At 36.9% G+C, this 20,128-nt stretch overlaps 1 protein-coding gene across 1 annotated transcript in view; it reads right to left on the minus strand.

The window, feature by feature from the left end:
- The window catches only part of THSD7A (thrombospondin type 1 domain containing 7A), a 286,749-nt gene that overhangs the window by 22,984 nt on the left and 243,637 nt on the right, over nt 1-20,128 (minus strand). Inside the window, exons 16-21 of the mRNA XM_055707715.1 lie at nt 9,580-9,758; nt 6,028-6,033; nt 5,218-5,351; nt 3,206-3,359; nt 2,235-2,376; nt 1,640-1,755 (exon numbers count right to left, since the gene is read on the minus strand). Coding sequence (XP_055563690.1) covers nt 1,640-1,755; nt 2,235-2,376; nt 3,206-3,359; nt 5,218-5,351; nt 6,028-6,033; nt 9,580-9,758 — 731 coding nt within the window. The remainder of the gene's footprint in view (nt 1-1,639; nt 1,756-2,234; nt 2,377-3,205; nt 3,360-5,217; nt 5,352-6,027; nt 6,034-9,579; nt 9,759-20,128) is intronic.

Raw genomic sequence — 20,128 nt, forward strand, 5'->3', positions numbered from 1 at the left:
CTAGCAAATCAAAAGGGCAAATAAAAATGTATCACAGTGGTTGCTGATAAAGCCAAGACCCCACTGCAGTGATGTCTGTTGGCCAGTCATTTATGGCAAGCAGCTTTTGAGATATTCTCTTGTTGACCTAATTATTTCTCTGAGTAATAAACTTTTGTTTCTTTAAATGCAGGAAAGCTCCAGAGGTTTTCTGCAATGAGATTCCAGTGTAAAATGTAATAATTTGTTCTAGATGTTGCTCAAAATATTTGATTAACAAAAGGAATTTATTGGCTTAAGGGTTAAAGAAATATATTTCCCCTCAAAATCTAATAAAGCATATTTTTAAATTTAAATATTCATGTGTATGGATATTTTATATCGTGTTTTGGTATGAATTAATCAATATTTCAGTCTCTTAAAAATAACCCCAGTGCCAACTTTTCTTTCTTTTAATGCAATAAAACATTCACAGAATGCATTAGTGCATCTCCTTATTAACTTCACAGAAACTTGCTGGTAGGTAGCTAGATCCTGAGTATTTTCCTGAGACATAAAAGATCAAATTATTAGATTTGATTATAAACCCAAAAGCTATGTCTGAAGGAGGAACATGGGACAAAAGTAGGGTGTCTGCCTCAGCTGAAACCTCCTTTGCTAAGAACTTGCAGATTCAGAAATCTAGGATGTTGGAGGGGGAGAAGCCTAAGTAGGTCAGGTACACCATTACAAAACTATAGTCTAAAGTACATGATGAATTTCCTGACTTCCTCTACTTCTGATGGGCACATCCTCAAGAGCAGCTACTAGCTAAGAAGGTCCAACAGAAAAGGTGTTGGTATCAAGGCTGCTGTGGAGGCCACTCCAGCTTAGTCCCCCATTGCAAGAGATTTTGTTCCTGATGTCAAGATGGTGGGGCAATGGCAGCTGAAATGAGCTGTTACTTTCCATCAGAAACACATCTAGATTGCCCTTAATATAGCACTTTTGTTGTTTCCCATTTTCCTTCATATTACTAAGTCCATGCAATTGAAAACGTTAAGACCAACACAGAAAATGCCAGAAAAACAGTGCTGTCAAATCTGAAGTTAGTTTGAACATTTGCAAAATAGCTCTTTCAAAATTTAAGGGCTCCTGTCTGGTAGTTAGTTCTCTGTATATGCTCCTATTTAATATTGCATTTATGCTGCACATTTTTTCACGCTAGCTTGGGTATCTTTTGCACTGCACAGCTGGATACAAGTTGTTAGCATTTGGCCCAGCTGCAGAATGGCACATGAGAAATATTTTTCAACACATTGAGTAAATGATTGATACTGGCAGCTGTCCAAGGCTCCATGCAGAAATTGTATCAAATTATAATGATGATTAGTGTTCTGACTAAGATTTATTACCTTTATTCTACTTTATTAATTATTTTTTCTAAGTCATTTCCTTCAGGACAGAATAATTAGCATACATTCATGGAGGCACTTAAAAGTAACCAAAGGAAATTGTATAAAAATCACTGTTGCTGACACAGTTCATTTCAGAGGTACTTAACAATCCATGAATGGTGTTGCAAACATCTGGCAAAGATGGGTTACGTGCCGTATAGCTCTGTCAGCTCACCATTAATTAGCACCATTAGAAGGGAGCTTACTCACAGGTACCCACTCACCTCTTCACAGTACTTGAGGTCAACCGATTTGCCATCACTGCGAACACAATCGAGCATCCGTGTTTTGATACCATTACCACAGACAGCCTTCTCACTGAGCTGACATGTGCTCCAGTCTGGAAATAAGGAATTCATTAGCACAGCAGACGTTTTAGATAAAACTTATAATGATCCAGTCTCCCACCTACTTGTAATTCTGATGGCCTAAAATAATCCTCACAAGCAACTTTTACACATGCAAAGGCTCACGGAGCCCAGTTGCTACTCATTATTGGAAACACCAACTTCTATGGCAAATAGTGCCACAATGCCTTCCTGAAAAGTTCATATTTGGTTTCATCTGCATGGATTTTGAGCAAATCACAAAATGGTATGAGAAATACATTTCCTGGAGTTATAGCATGCACACTCCACCCAAGGTGCAAAGCCTCCAGTAATATTTTTATCTGGATCTAATAGCCTGAAGCAGTTCTTAGTGCAAGCTCCACAGCTCCCTCCAGATGAGACCAGAAAGCTGGAAAAATCTGTCCTGTAAGGTGAATGGAAGGAAGCCACAGTCCCAGGCTGTCACTAGAGCAAATTGTACCACAAATACCTGTCACATTGTAGTCATAGTGGTAGCAGTTTTTGTTCAAAGTGCAGACTTCTGTCTCGGTGGCAGCAGGACAAGACTTTCCATCATCTGGTTGTCTCAGGGATTCAGCTGATCTTTCGCGGACACTACTGCTGTTGCAAGGCTTGAAAGGGAAATTGGAAACAGCTTGGACATTTTGGCACCCCGATACCTACTCATGCAACATTATACCAATCTTTCAAATAATCCCTTCACAAAACACAGATGTAAAATAATGGGCTCGTGCTGTTACGTAAGAGAAACAATTCCCTTGTTATGTCAGAGAGAATTTAGTCTGCTCTTTCAACTTGGTACCACCCAAGGTGAAATATCCTCTAACTTTGTAATACCTTGGTATTTTCCTAACTAGTTCATATTTCAGTACTAGTGCTTTGGACCTATTTCACTCATACACTGGATATTGAGATGCTCACTTTCCAAATGCTATAGTGGAGTGGACCAGAGCCTGAACACTCAGAGGTCTTGAAACACCTTTTTACATTTGGTTTAGGTTTTTTGACATTTCTTTTTGCAACTGCTGGCAGGAAGGGAAGGGGAGACCCAGAATTGTCTTTCTATGGTCAGTCTGGATCTACAGCCTTTGCTTATTACAGGATAGTGACATTTTTAGTACAGTGATTGCACTGCTGTGCAGAGGCTCACAGGTAGACTCACAAGCCACTGATGAAGCTATTTCACCACACAGAACCCACCCCACACCGAAAAATGATGACAGGGGACATTATAGCTTGTGTTTTGCAACAATTTCACTTAATAGAAAATACTGGCACACTTTATGTGCAACCAACTACCAACAACCCTAAAGATGACAGTAAACTTCAATGTTTACATGTCATCACTGCTTAATTCAGCATCTTTGCACAATATGTCATGCATACATTTTTAAAGTGTCTCCTAAAACTGTAAATGTTACACTTCACTATACTTCTTACCAAAGAACAGTGAGACCATGATCCCCATTCAGACATAACACAGTCCTCAGGACATGGTAATGTGCATTTTCTAGCACCAAGTGGCATCTCTTCAGGATCACACAGATAGTCCTCTACAGTATCAGAAGGACCATCCACAGTGTTTAGCATGCACCTGGAAAAAAGAACTGCACATAAACTGCATTTGCCATGGATTTTGTACAGTAACTATATTCCACAGTATTCTGAAGCATTTTAACATTTTGTCAGCACATAATGATCACAAAGTAATAGAAATAACACAACTAAGTATTGATCTATGAATATCCAAGAAAAGCTTAAAGAGCTAAAAATAATCCTCATTTTTACAGATGACAGCTATATAAAGAAATGTGCAGATTTTAGACAGTCCCTGTCAGTGATCTGCTGAGAGTTTCTGGACGGGTGATTTACTTGACTTCAGCTTACCTCTAAGCCAGAATAATGCAAATCATCTAAAGTTTAGAGATATTTTGTGCATGCTTCAAGTCATAATTTTAAACCTAGACCTATTAAAAGTTTTTAAATTTTATGTTCTTAGTATTAATCCCTAATTTACATGGATGGTTTTTAATTACCGTTATATTAAATTAGCGGATGAAGCTCCAGTTAAGAAATGAACACTCTTAGTTTTGTAGAGTTGAAGATGACAGTCTTCATTCCACAGTATTTCCAATGCAGAATATCAACTAGTACATGACTAGGTTCACTCATATTAAGAGGCTTGCATGTGTTTTCCAGAATTGCAAGACAAAAGCTTATATGAATAAGAAGCCTTTCACACACAGAGAAGTATTTGGAATTTCTTCTATTTGACCAGATTAATTTTATTTACAAATTATCTTACATTATTAGACTAAACTAATTTTTGAAACACTCTCTGTTCTAAGGTAAATACAAGAAGTACAGCATGAGTATATATTAGCTTTGTGGAGTTAGTACTTTAATGGAATTATGTGATAATAAATGAAAAGTTAGATGTTTTTAGTCCCAAAGGGCTGAAAAAACTTCTTTTTTTTTTTTTTTATCTTTGACAGTAGTGTTAAAGTCTATTTTTCAACATAAACACTGATTAATTTAGATTTTTCATATTGGAGGTTTTTTAAGAGTATTCTTATAGGAATTTGTTTAGATGCTACTGTGTGAGAACAGTTATGCATAGGCTTTTTAACTTCGGGTAAGCAAACATTAAGACTCCAACCTTGTTGAAGTAAATGGTTACACTGAGAAAACAGTGCTATTGTGAACAAAATCATTTACTCGTGCCAGTTTCTAAGCACTCATGTCAGGCAAAAGAGAACATTTGGTAGTTCACTGTATACAGCTCTCATTTTGGACCTTCAAATTGAATTCACGTTAGGTTTTATTCTGACTTATAATCTCAAATTGTGTGTTACTTTGTGGTTAGCCATTAAAAGAAAAAAAACCACAACAAACAAACCCCAACAAACACACACTCCATATACTGCTTTGCTTGTTGTTGTACCACACCATGTGAGAATAATTTCAATTAACCTTTGATTAGAGCTCTAGGATGATGAGCAAACATACAAGATGCTTAGATCAGGTTCAATAAACAACAGAATATTTCTGGATTTTTCTGTTTCACTTCGTTCACTTTTGCCACCTTTTCCTGTAATAACTGTAGCTATTATCCCGAAGTGCATATGTACTTACAAGAGCTTTTAAACAAAAGTTTCATACAGAAGAAGGACCACTCCACCCTTCTGAAAAGCACTAACATCATATGTTACAGTGTTTGTAGTAATACAATATACATCAGTTTATAAACACCAAGGTCTATGTCCGTAACTAGTAGACAGAGCCATACTGCACTCACTGAAGATATTTGGATTTAGATCAGCCAGTGTTCTGGTCCAGTATACTACAGCTGGATTTAACACTATATATTACACAGAATTACATCAAATTGAATACAGGTATGACTGAAAGTGAACATTCTCTAAAGTAAATGAGAAGCAATACTGTTTTACCTGACTTTCCTTGTTTGAACACCTTCTCCACAGTTCTCTTTTAAGTCCACATTGGTCACTTTGCAGACACTCCAGGGCTCAGTGACCCATATGTACTGGCTGCAGTCACTGTGGCAGGGGACTACCTCATATACCTGGAATCAGCACTGAGTGTCAGTGTTGTTGCACGCAAGTAAGGTAAACATGCAAAGTGATCATGCAAAAAAAGGTTCATGCTCTTTTTGGTAAGAATAACAAATGTAAACTTGCTGGTTTAGAGGCTATAGTAACTGATAGGAAACCACAGAAGTAACAAAAAGTCAGAAGCTAAGACATCTGATGACAGATTCCCTGGTTTTCTCTGCCACTAAGCCCACAATATGCCATTTTCACCAATAACATCAACGTAACTAACATTAAAATCTGTAACTAGGCTAGCTCATGAGTACACCTTTTAGAAAAACACTGCTAAAACTTTGCTAAAACTTTAGTTCTATCTTTCATGTCTCTCCTCAACTATTTCATCCCACTGTTATTAGTTGTGGGGATTCTAAAAAGAGGCGAGCTCAAGGTAAATTACACCTATATATACCGGTTCACTTTACTTTTCATTGCAGATGCTTTAAATCATTCTAATATATTTGTGTACCAGCATTAGTATTATGTTTAGATTTGAATGCAAGTTTGAAATACTATCTCGTACAGTAACATATACATATACAGTGTTCCATGTATTTTCTCAAACATACACTACAAAAAACCAAGACAACATAAACATTGGAGCACAATCAGGAATCACATATTAGGGTTATCTATTTTAGAAACTCTTACCTGAGCCTGAAGAAAGTATTTTCAGGAACCCAAAAGAAAAACCAAAGATAAAAAGAAAGAAATATTAGAGTGAAGCACAGGTATTTAAATGACATTTATTTAGCTTTTATTACAAAAGTCATATTCTATGACTTCAGCCAAGCAAAAGGTATCCAATTTCTTTTTCAGATCTCCCTTGCTGTCATGAGGCATTTTTGCAAAAAGTTTGCCCATGGAAGAAAATAAGTGGTGAGAAGAGACTGTAAATTAGCTAATCTCTCTCTCAGTCTTAACACAAAATAAAACTGTTTTCCCCCTTTGCCTATAATGAGCACTAACTCTTCAGACAGTAGAGAATCCAGTTTCCCTAAGACAAGAGAAAATCCTCAATGGTTTTGGAGGATACTGGACTTCTCTACTAATTGGAATTGTTCTGACAGCATTAAGTGCAATAGGTCCAGGGGAATAAAAGGAACTAGCAGTTCTCATCCTTCCAAAGTTCCTAAATCCTTCATTGAGTATATTAGTTATGCACAGATTACTTAAAGCCCCTTGCCTCAAAATTATCTTATACTAGCTAACTTCACATATCATTCTGGTTATCAAGTCAGCACAACAAATGCTTCTAGACAAGCTAAAACACTGTCTTAAACAAGTCCTTGATTTCCTTTCAGTAACACTGCTTGAGTAGAAAAAGAGGGCTGATGGTTTGATAGTTTATCAGTTAACCTCAAGAAAATACCACCAGTCACCAAAAAAATGATGCCTCGAACAATGAATGAGTAGAGTGTCTGATAGTATCACTGTGCAGCTGATCAGCCCATGCACAAGACGACCATTATTATCAGCATATTTGGCCTTTCATTGAACTACATAAACGTTAACTGGCATAAAGATGGGTCATGGAAATGAACGTTAAGGAAAGTACTGGACTCACTGCACAATTTGCAGTCATACAGGCAGTGGCAATGTATTCCTGTCCAGGATTTCCAAAATGACAATAGGGAAGCCTTAGTTTAGGGAAAGAGCTCTGTATGTCTCACCTGGTTTGGCATAGAAGAAATACACGAACCCTGCATACTCAACAGCCTTTCAAGTAACATAAAAAATGGATATCTTACCAGAAAGCCAAAGGAAACCCTGTATTGCACTGCATGTGTTCAGTGGTGTTCTCCCGACCTTACTGGTATTTTTGTAAGTACGACTGCAAGCCATGGCACTTGGGTGGTGTAAGGATTGTATACCTGCCTGCTGGATAAGGGGGTAAATAATGCTTGGGGCCAATAAAGAGAGGGATGTCCTTATTTTCTCTAACAGACTCGGATTAACCTTTTCATTTTAAATCCTCTGAAGGCCACAGGTTTTATAATAAACCTGACTCATTACTATTGTAATTATGAAAACTTTTAGCTAGCGAAGTGGATACTGAGCAAGCTTCATTCAGTTCGCGTGTAGTTTGGGAGTCACCCTGGCATGCACAGCCCAGGAGGAAAGATTCTCCATTAAACATCTAACTCTTCTCAGTCCTCCTCCAAAATAGTCATATATGTCAGCCCTGAGAGACACTGAGCAACTCATTCTTAAACCTGACAAACATCCTAAGCACTTTATTTCAATGTTTCACTAGCCTTACCATTAGAAAGTTTTCCAAGGCTTAAGCCAAATCTGCTTGCAGCAGCCTAAGACTACTGCTTTTTATCCTATCCATGATGGCCATGGAAAACGGATTATTGCCTCCTTCTTTGCAACAGCCTTTTATGTACATTCTAGCAGACTGCCAGCATCCTCACTCCCATCTTCTCTTCCATGGTCTAGACAACACATTGCAGTCTTTCCTCAGCGTCCGTAATTCCTAGACCTCAGCTTACAGCATAGCCCCTCTATACTCCTATTCCACACACTTGTGGGCACCAAAGATCAAGTCTTAACCATTATGCTTTGTATGTATGCAAATAAGCATGTCGCATCTATAAGTAATAAATACATAAATAAAACAAATTACATTTAATAATTGAAATAAATAATCTGAAGAGTCAGTAGTTTTCCAGGTGAATGAATTGTGGATCACATTTAGATTAAATAATTAACTTAAAATGAGAATGCACGTGTATTCCCCTGCATGTTTCTGAATTGATAGTGAAAATATTTTAAACAGAAAGATACAGCCTCTATATTCTTCGACATTCTTATCTTACCTGTAGAGCTCCCTTCTCCTGAAAGTACTATATTTCAATTTTATTTTTACAATAATTACATTTTGAATCATCTATTACTATTTGGCAAGTACCATGTAACATTGCAACAAATCAAATTTGAGTCAAAGTACCGGTAGAGGGCAATAGTGTTGCATACAAGTGGCTAATAGACCTAGCAAAATCACCTTTGATGCAGAAAAATACAAGCCTATTATGTACTACATGAATATTAAAGAGGAAAAAGACTTCTGCATAGACTATAATTTGCTCCTATTGAAACACATTCCTCCTAATTTATAGCATATTTACATGCTGACCCAAATCGAGCAATCCTCATTCCAGTTTGTATTTTGATAAAGTAGATCACAAACTTAGTTTATTAGCTGTAGTTTAACACTTATTATTTTCTAAATTAGAACTAATTACACTCCCTAAAGTAGAAAATTAGATCAACAAGCCATTTCACTCTATGCTAGCAAAATGTCAATAGGATAATATTAAGTACATGCATTTTTATTCAAATGTAAATTGACAGCACTTTTTTTTTTTTTTTTCAATCGTTGAATATTTACAGAGAAGACTGTGTGGCTGTTTAACATGCCTCTGCAGACTGTATTAAATTCCACAGTAATATGAATATAAATCAACTCTGAAGAGCAAAAGTTAATTGGCAAGAAAGGTTTTTCTTTCTAAAACTCTCCAAGCAAACTGGAGCAAACAAGCTTCAGGAGTTGGACCTGGACTAGTGCTAAACCTGGTCCCAAAGACTAAGTTCTCATTTGTGGTCAAAGCACTCCCAGTGTGCTCTTGGATCACATTTTCTGGCTTAGTTTCTCTTGATCCAGCCTGTGCAGCCAGACTGCTCCATATTGGAAAATCAAGTGCAGTTACTAGGAGATTGACTTCAGAAGTGCATTCCTGACTGGAACTGCAGTTCCAGGGCAAATGTACCTGGATGGTCAAGCTCCAGCTTGAGTAACACCTACTAAGGGACACTGGGATGATACTCCATGTGTGTTTGAGAAGTTTTAATTTTCTTTCTGATCTAAGATGGTTGGGGAATGACATTAAGAATCTTACCAGTTGGAGCATGTGTAATGAGACATTTTACCCGCTGTAAGAGATCTTCAGAAATGTGGTCTTCACAATCTGCATGTAAGAAGGGTTTTTTTTCTCAAATCTGCAGTTCTGGCAGATGAGGAAGTAATGAAGGCAGATCCTTTGCTGATTGAGGAAATCTAAGGCAACACATACTCCTTCTACCTGCATCTGCCCCATATGTTATACAGTTTTTCTACATTAACAAACAATACAGCTAAAAGGGTTATCTGAAGTATGGAAAAAGCTATATCAATAATGTAAATATAAATCAAATTACCTGATTGACATGATCTAGCTTTGGACAGGGTCTTCCACCATTGTAGGGCTTTTCACGGAGCCATTTAGACCGAACCTTTACCCCACTCCCACAGGATTTACTACAGCGAGACCAGTTGGACCACTCACTGAGCTTGCAGTCTGAGGGACATGGAATAATACAGGCTTCCTCAATATAACCTGTGTGAATGGAAAAGAAAGTTAAATCTGTTCAGCATGTCACTTCTCCCTGAAGCTCTCGTCTACTTCATTTAGATTGCCCAAAGTTTGACTTGACAGGACTGTGTGAATAGAGAGATTTCTTCATCATTAGGGCTAAATTAAATTCTGCAGAAAATTGACACATGTATCTGGAGACTGTGCTAGAGTAGCAACTAAGCATCCTCGCTGCTATCTGATTAGGATTCACACTCACCAGATTTCAGCATTCAAACTTTCTGACAGCTACAGTGTAATTGACACTAACCATCTCTCAGCCGCATCATTCTTACACTGTAAAAACAGTATTTATTTTTTTAAGGAAAAAAGGTTTAATTAAAAACTCCACCACCACTGTATCAAGTAATTCAATTGCAGTTATACATCAAAAATCCAACTGAATCAAAAGATGTGCACCTTACCAGCCTGCAGCGAGGGAACTTAACACCCTGTGACCTTTCTAAGGCTAGAAAGAGAGAGTGGCCTGCCACATTAATGATCTGCCGATTAACAACCATCTGCCCCCAGCAGCACACTGAATAATTGCACTGAATGGAAAAGCAGATGTTTGGTTTGGATAAGTCATTGGTGGTGAGAGGTTGGAAAGGGGTATGCCATGGTCTGCAGGGAGTAACATGAGGCCTCAATTCACTGAATAAGTGAAAATGCTTTTCTTTCAAAAGTAACATATGCCATAGCTCCACAATATGTGTCATTCATGCCAATATTTACAGCAGAAGCTATAAAACCTAAAACAAAAAGCTGGACATTACTGCATTTTACAACTATACCCTAAACCTATATGAAATCTCCTCCCCTTTCCTGCATCAGATCCGTAACGTATTTGCTGTTGGCAAATGTTAAAGTAACCTCTTGCATTTAAAATGAGTTAAAATATCTGATGGACACAGTTCCAAAATTAACACATACTTTGATAAGATCATTTTCACATGATTGGCACAGTTTGCTAGGCACAGTATGAAGTGTTTCTCACATATCTTGATTTTATTATTTTTTTTTTTTTAGTTTGAAAGCAATCACTGTCATTTTAATCAAAGCTGATGTTAGCAGCTTTATGTTTTTAACCTATACTTCTAAGTAAAGCTAGTTTATTCTGTCTCGTAAAAGCAACAAATACCAAACAATCACAAGTCATGGAAGGAATCAAAACACTGAAAATATTTCAATGCTATATACCTATTTCTAGTTGCTTCCATTAATTTGTTTTAGATATAAAGAACAGAAGGAGGGTGTTTTTTTAAGCATTCAAATCGGTTGATGATTTTATCCTATATAGCTTTTCTCTGCTTGGAAGTGTTAAATAAATATCCACAGCACAACCTGAATTTGAGCACTGTGAAACTACCGTTCACCAAATGTATCTTCCTTAAAATGACTAGAACATTAATAGCTTGAATTACAAGCATGTTTATTAAATATCTCTCACCATTTGATTGACCAGCTCTCTGATATTATATGAAAGGTACACTGTGTTAGACAAAATATATTTTTGAAGATCATATCACTGCATATCAAAGGTGGTGACATAGATTGCCCTGCAGTACTAAATGCAAACCCGATTACATTCCATGTTACCTGACATCTCTGAGTGAGTCTTAGAAATTAGACGTACCCTGTCTCAGAGCCCCATCCTACAGTGAACTTTGATTACATAAATATCAAATTCTGTATCTTCACCAGAAATGAGCTTTTAACAAACCCTCTTAGGTGCTGCACAAAACCATATACTTACGCAATCAAGAAACTATGCAATGAAAATGGACAATAACAAGAAATTTAAAAGAAACAATTCTGTCCAAGCAACAAAGTGTTTAGTGATATTTATTGTCTGCTAGAACTAAACGAAGATTTTACTGCTCCATGAATTTTCATGAGATACTGAAATGCTGCTTTTACTTTCAATATAACTTCTAAGTAAATTTTTCTGGAGAAACCTTTCAACTATAACACATTTATGCCATTTAGTGTTAAATTGCTGTCTTTGTCGTTAATGTCTGGAAGAAACAAATTCAAGTTGCTTTAAATGCGTTGTACATCCTTAAGTAGGTAACTTTAACTGGTACAGGCTGCTTCAGAAAACTTCATTTTAAGGACTTCCATAAACCTCTGAGCTATTTTAAATTTGTCTTAATTAATCTCAAAGGGATCTTCCCAATCTGCCCCAGTCATAGAAAAAGATATTCTCCAGGATATCGTGATATTTTGGGAGCTGGATAACTATAGCATGGGAAGACTTCAGAGCCTACCAAAGGGAGCCTGAGTGGAACATACTAAGCTGATTGACAAATTAGAAACTATTTTATTTCTCTTCAGCTTATCCAAATGAGGACAATAAAGTTGTTTGGTTTGGTTTTTTTTTTTTTACGTCATGAGAATGCTAGCCAAAAAGTTTAACAAGATTTTTAGAATCTTGTACACAGACATGGTATCAAATACATTATACTATACGCAAGTCCCAGGTAACATTATAATTGTACTGAGCTACAGTTCAAGTGACTCTGTAAAATATCAAATGAAACCATACCACTACAGCAACCTCTTTTCACACTGCTTATGAAGGATCTACATTGAAGTCAACCACTAAAACTGCTTTAGCACAGAATATAATTAATTCAGAACAGCATCATATTAAAGGCATAGCATCTTAGTGAGAGTTGCAACATGGAAAACTACAAGCCTGCATATATGTTAGAGTGTTTTGGAGAAGATGCTGTGGGCCTGCTGATATTTCCCACTCACTTTATAATGAAAAAAATACTGAATCATATAGCTATTTCCTATGCCACGTCGAGGATATCTAGCCTATGATGCTCTCCTATCCCTCCTTCCTGTTTCCATAGAAAAGAACCAAATTCCACATACGAAAATCAACCAACTGAACAAGAAGAATGGAAAAAACATGTGAAAAAGAGAGCAAGAATGGAATCAATCACTGAAGACATAAAAAAGCTCTACAAGGTAGGAAGGCTTGGAGCTACTGGAAATGTGGAACATTTTTGGAGAGCAGAGAGAAAAAACATTCAGTATTATGCAAGATGCAAGACAAGCACAAAAAACTCCTAACCATTGGTATCCTAAGAACACTGGATAAAAAAATAGGTCAAGGGCATGAGCAGAATAAAGAGATCCAGAAAGGTGTTTCACAGCTTCCAAGCCTTCTCCAAACAGAAGGAAAAGAAAATAAATAAGTGAAGTTACTTTCCATGGCAAAGTCAGAGGTCAAAACGTGACAAAAGAGAGAGTGAGGAGGAAGAGAGGAAAGGGTAAGAAAAGACAGGGACAGGGAATAGGAAAATAAATGGCTCATAACACAGAATCAAGAGAATTGTAAAGACATACTGCGTAGGCATAGAAAAAGAAAGAGAAGAAAAGAAATAACCATCATGCCAAAAGTAATAACTTGGTGAAAAAGAAACAGAATGCAACACCCTCAAGAGCCTACTCTAGTATCTCCTGATCAGACAGTGAAACGTAATGGAAGAATGTTTCTACAAATAAAAAATAGGGGACAGATTTGCATTCTATAAGTAATTAATGTGCAGAATGAAAATGACCCTGTTATATCTGACATCAAAAAGTTTTTGGCATATTAATACCCTGGCATCTTCTTACCCTCTCAAGTGCCTCACTATTTCACTCTACAGACTTTAGTATTTAGCTGTGCCACTGGACTCCCCTAGAACCCAGATAGAAACAGACTTCAGATTACTTGCAGATATTTCTCTAGACAAGAAAGAAGACTGAATTAAAAAAAAAAAAAAAAAAGGAAAATTACTTGTTGTGAATGACTTGTTCCACTCCATTTACTACTCATCTAATGGTACTTTTCAGAAAAAACTCTGAAGCATGTCATCACCTCATATGCATTTCTGTGTGTATGATGGCAACATATCTTTTAGGCTGATTAAGGATGCTAATCTCCAAAAGTTCATAGCAATTGCCCTCAAATTCAAGAAAGCAGATATTCAGACACTTTGAAAATATTATACTCTTTTTTTGTTTGTTTGTTTTGTTTTGTTTTTTTTTGGTTGTTTATTTCTTAGAGAGCATATTGTGATATAGAAAAAATACATAGAAAACATAAACACAGAAACCAGAAATATTACATGCAAATGGGACTGGTGATGCGGATACATAGTTTCTGACATGAAAAGGACATGAACGAGCCATTTTCCAATTTTCAGTCTTGTTTCCACTCTGATCTAATGATTCTTGAAAGGGTGCCCCTTTGTTAGACTGTAAAATGTTATTAAAGAAACAGTCCTCTAACAATTATATCACACAGGTTGTGTAATTATAATTGCAGCAAATGTCATGGTAGAGCCTTCAGGTTTAAAGAACAACCAAGAAATTACCAATGTTGAAATAGAAAAGATGCAGAGAGAAGGAAAGAATGAGAGCAGTGAAGCAGCTTTGAAGAGCTGAGGAAAACAGTGTGAAGGTAAGGGAGCAAGAGTGAAATAGAAGACCACGACTATAAAGGCTGAAGATACGTTCTCTGGACATCAGCAGTTCATGTTGTGCCTGCTATTTCTTCTCCTGACTAAAGTCTTTCACTGCCTGCTTCCTGAAGTTCTTTCTTCTCCCCCATAACATCTGAGCGATGCTGGAGAGAGGAGACCTTGGGATACTGTGGTACAGAGCCTTAGCACTGCATGGTCCAGAAAGGTATTGGAAAAAGATGCCCATCTCTTAAGGCCTATTCCCTTTCCCAGTGCAATTACTTCAGCTCCTATCAGCTGAACTTCACAAAGTTGTGAAATGGGCAGTTGTCCACTATGAGCAAGAACAGGGCTATTCTACCATTAAAGGTTACTGAACGACAATTTAACAAATGGCTTTGAACCACTAGGGGTATGAACTGAAGTCACTATTAAAAGGGAGAGGTTTACTGTCCCATTGCTAATTGGCTATAAAATCTGGACTGCTAGAACAAAGTCATTAACAGATGTGGCAGATAATTTATAATGGGGGACTTTAATGGACTTCACATTTTGTCTGATGACAAAGCAGGCTAAGTAGGTGGGTGTAAGATTTTTTTCCCCCAAAACTGCACCTGCAATGTGTAAGAACAGACTGACTACTCGAGTTGAAGTGTCCACACATAAAGAACATCTTAGAAAGTGTTTACATCAACTCTTTTGTCCTTAGGACTGACAGAGTGATGCACCTGCTTTCATGACTAAAACGTCATACTGTGTTTCCAAGAAAAAAACTGCAATGTCAGAATGGTTTATGTTCTTTAACACAAGGTTGGGTTTTTTTCCAAGGAAATATAAATTTCTGGGATCTCAACTTCCAGGACAAAGAAATAAACATTTATTTGCATTTCACTTCCAACAGAATATTAGTTAGCTATTCATATTTCTGCCTAGCCTTGGAAAGATAGATTGAACTCCATAAGATTTTTTTATTATTATTTTTTCAGGATTTCCCTTTAAAGCCTCAAAACCTGAGAGCAATTTTTAATACTTGACAGCAGTTCTGTCTCTGGTGAACTAAATACAGGTGTTTGGGTTGATGGATGACTGGTTCGTGACTGATGTCCTGTTGACAGGGCAGCTACAGTCGCACCATAATGCAGAGGCCTAAGCCAGTATTTCTGGTGTAGGGTAATATATAGCATATTCCTAAAGAATACACCACAGGACAAATATGATATCTTGTATGCATTACAAAAGAAACTTAGGAAAGATACAAGCTATGTAACAGCAAAGTATCCTCATAACTATTTGAGAACCTAAGTTTACCACCATAGTAGATTAGAATCTCCTATGGAAAAGATATTTCAGAATAAACACTTGACAGGAAATCTCAATTAAAATTTAACACTGCCATTTTTTGTTGGTACATTTGTATTGCTTCAGGTTAGAATACTGAAAGTGAAAAAAAAATATTAAAAAATCCTAATACAAGTGGATACAGCAAGTTCTAACTGACATCTTGCACCCTATAGACTCTGTTATAACCTATAAGATTTTACTATCACATGTAAGTGATGAAGTACAAAAATTCCTCGATTCACATTGATACTCCTAGCAGCTGTTGCAAAAGTATTCACTGATACACAGATATTCTTCTCTAATCCCCTGCATAAGCCTCATAGCCATGGAGGGCTTTGTAGAGTCAGCACAAATCAATGCATCTCATTTAATTAATGCTAAAGTGGGAAATAATCTCACACTAATAAGGCAGCAGACAAACTACCCTGGACTGGTTGACTGTGCCTAAGGTCTTATTAGCAAACTGACATGAATTAAGAAGGGTAATATGACCTATATAAAAATGCTGCATCTGTCTGCCATGTTACTATGTTTGCCTTCACTACGCGCACACAAACACTACCACCGCTCAGCTTATGTGGGTCATGATTCATAACTGACATATGATGGAGTAAAACTAAATATTGAAGAGTAAACAGTGTAGTTCATAAGCATGACAGTGGCTTGCTTTTGGGGTTTTTTTGTCATGAAAATTCTATGTACAGTTTAAAGGGACCATGAAGAGACTCAATTTTTTTCACAAATGTACGGAAATAGATTGTTGGCAGACACATGTCATTATCCACAGAGCTCTAGTACACTAGTGATGACAGGGATAAAGCTATGAAAAACAACTGCTGCTTTTCTAATGGGAAAAAACCTCTCACATTTGACAATCAAGCAAAATACACATTTCTGAACTACTCCAGTAAAATTACCCATGTAGTACTGAAACAAGGCAGGAAACCAGAGAAAGGGCAATTTCTGTGTCTGCTATTAAGAAAAGCAGGTAAACAACAACTCAGTTACCACTTTTAGCTGACATTACCACATCTGCTGACAGCTGTTAGCTCCTGCCTACACTCTGCAGAACTGGTATGGATGAAAAAAACACCAGTGGCAGAATATTTCAAATGGCTGCTGAACAGTGCTCTTTCATCAATGAATGTAGCTCAAATTTGAAACAAAATATTTTGAAAAGTAAAAATATTAGGCAGATACAATACTGAAAAAAACCCCACAGAAAAAAAGAATACAAGAAAAAAACCCTCCTTGTCCCTCTGCAGCTGAAACTTAGGTCTCTTTTCAGCTGTTAGCTTGAGGTTTCTTCTGAAGAACCTGTTAATCTACAGAAAGCTAAGGACCCTCCTCAGAAGGACTCTGCCCTCTCCTATTCCAGTGTTCTCACCAAGCAGTAACAACAGATTTATTTAATCATAATTTGCTTCTCCTTTTTTGTTATGGTCACTCCTGTCTTTTTGAGAAACTTGTTTGTACTTGGACTTTATAACTGCACCCCAAATGTCAAAGATTATTGCAAGAATCTCTTATGGGTCTACATATTAGGGCTTTTCTTGTGTCATACCCTTCCTTTAGCACGGTGTCTGTGAAACTGTTAGTTAACTGCTCAAATCTTTTGAAAATGACACGTGTCAAGCAGTAAAAAGAGCTCTGAAGTATTTATTCTTCTGCTCCTGTTTACTTTTTCTTTTCTGAGTACGTCAACTGAACTGTGATTATAAGCAGACAACATTTCACAAAACAAACAGCTTATGAATTTTTTGGCACTGCAGAGCAGGTCTGTCTTTTGATTCCTCCCCTTCAAAACAGCATGACTTGCCACACTGACCTGTTCATGGTTTCATAAATTTGCATAAAACTTATGACAGTCTGGCAATCTGAGTTTCTTGTGCTATTTTAGTATATCATACAACATACCCCATGATACATTAATAACATCAGCGTGGGTGTAGTTTGTCGCTCTTATCAGATTTATAGGATGTTGTCACAGGTGAAGTACAATTGTCTCCATTTCCCACCTCATGATTTCAATCATGTCAAGAGATAACAAAAAAGTAAAAGTTGTACACCCTACAGGAAACATCTTCCCTTAAATAATGGTCTTGATTTCTTTCCTAATCCAATCTAATTCATCAAATCATATCCCATAAAAACTGTGATTAAATACTATACTACCTGGAAAAGAAATAACAGACTTACAGGAACTAACAGTAAAACAGATTTCTGAATAAAGCAGATAACACAGCAGAAAAAACCTGACTTTCCTGGTCTGGATCAGTTACAAAATTAGTGAAAAATTCAGTGTTATAATTTCTGTAGGGAAATAAGGAACTCTGTTAGAATTCATAAAAATAACCCAAGCAGGCTTAAATTATGAGTCCTGTCAAGTTTAGCTTGAAAAGCTAAAAGCAGATTGATGGGAAGCTACAATGCACTTTTATTTGCTAGCAGGTAGGGCAACTATTGTGATACCATAGAAGTCCCTTGTTGATTTGGCATAATATAGCTTTTATGCCTGTTCTTAAAGAAAAAAACCAACAAATAACACACTGAAATCTAGAGATGATGCCAAACTGAAGAACTGTCATACACCGAGGGCATGAAAATAACAAGAAAAACATCATAAATACTGGCAAGATAAAAATAAGATTTAAGTGGCAAAACAGCAGTTTATACATGTTGAGAAAAATAAAACAAATCATCAGACCGTAATCCATGAATACAAAGCAGATATTCAGAGAAGGAAGCAAACATATACTGAAATTAGATTGAAACATCTACATCATTTGTTCTAGCCCCCTTGTATTTGCAAAAGTATGCTAAACCTGGAAAAATGATGAAGGCAGACAATAAATTAGGTAAGCCTTAGAAATAAGCTGCACTACATGTATGTATAACACCCATCAGTAATAGGGTTTTGTTCTAGAAGAGCAGAGCTACTGGAAAGGAAACCATAATTTTACTGACATATTCCTCAGCAACACTTCAATTCCTTACCATGAGTGAGGTTACATGCCTTGTTCCCTGTACGCCTGAAGTTCCTGTCAAGCAATTTTAGAAAGTGCAATGAATGCAGGACTAGTTCAAGAGCAACTCCAGGCTTGATCTGCCCATGCCCTACACCATGACCCAAGGTAAAGGTATTGTCTCCCTCAAATGTAACAGATGAGAAAATACACAAGATGCCTTGTGCTTCACTATCAAACCCAGGTAACCAAATGCATGGGGAACGGAAGAAAAAAACCAAAGAACGAGACACCTTAATAAACTGATTTAGAGAAAGAATTCAAAACAAAACAACGCCGAAAATCAAAGGGTTCAGGCTTCCCAACCTACAATAAATATAGTAATGACTCACAAACATTTCCAGTTTGCAAAAAGAGCTAAAAGAGATTTCAAATCTCCTGCGAGAAGAATGGGATGGAAATGTAGAAAGGAAAAACAAATTAAAGCAATGCTATATTGTGTTTTGGGAAGGGTGCTTCTGGAGTCTGCTATTGCTAATATCATGCAAAGGGTAGTCCTGGCTATATTAGGTATAATAACAACATACGGTTTGTAGCTTTTCCATTTGATTATTATTCATTGTGGTCACTGTGGGTATAGGTGACATTCACTGATAAAATCCATTGGAATAGAAATTACTACCAGGAAGAGTTATAACAGGGTAAACAATTGAGAACATCATTTTTTTACCATTTATTTATTCCTTTTTTATATCTCTCTGATTTTTTCAATGGAATTGTACCCCAATATGCACTGCCAGGGCTTGAAAGCAGCTACATCCATGCTCGTGCTACACAAAGAAAGAATTTCCACTTCTTTTTGCAAGCTACTTCCAGCAGCACATTACCTACCACATACAAGACCTACAATAAGCTCTTGGACAGACGGTTCTTCCCTCATGTGTCTTCCCTCGGCTGTTAACACAAAAACTGACAGTCCCCATTCTTGAAGTCAACAAAAACTGACTAGCCAGTAGACCAGTCCCTCTAGTTTCCCTTGGACTTCTTATATAATTTTCCACTCTTCAAAGGTCACACTTGACTTAATGCTGAAAGAATACCAATTTCTAACATAGTGTCACATATAGTTAAAGTTTAAAAATAATCAACAAAGAAATAGGAAAACAGTTTCAGTATTGTGTTTTATAAGTGTCTTCTGAACAATTCATATTGTTCCATGACTCTTTTTTTTCAGCATTCCCTACCAGCTTTGTGACTCTCTCAGGACAACTACCCAGCCCAGGCAGACCTGTGCTCACACAAGTGCCAGTTAGAGATAGATGCATCTTTTGGTACTACAAAGATAGCAAGTGGTCCTGGTCAGACTAAGCAAGTACAGCATATCCTCTTTAGGCTATACAAAAGATTAAAACCAAATCTCTGAGGACCTCAACCCAGAGCAAACAGCTGAGAAGAGAATTAAAGAACATTTTCAGAGTAGACATTTCCTGTCCCATGAGAGTTTAGGATTTAGACTTTGTCATTAGGATGTATTCATACAAACTTGTCTTTCAGTCTGAGTTAACTACAGCAAAATATGATT

This window comes from Falco cherrug, chromosome 4 (genome assembly GCF_023634085.1).
Source record: "Falco cherrug isolate bFalChe1 chromosome 4, bFalChe1.pri, whole genome shotgun sequence".
Lineage (NCBI taxonomy): Eukaryota > Metazoa > Chordata > Aves > Falconiformes > Falconidae > Falco > Falco cherrug.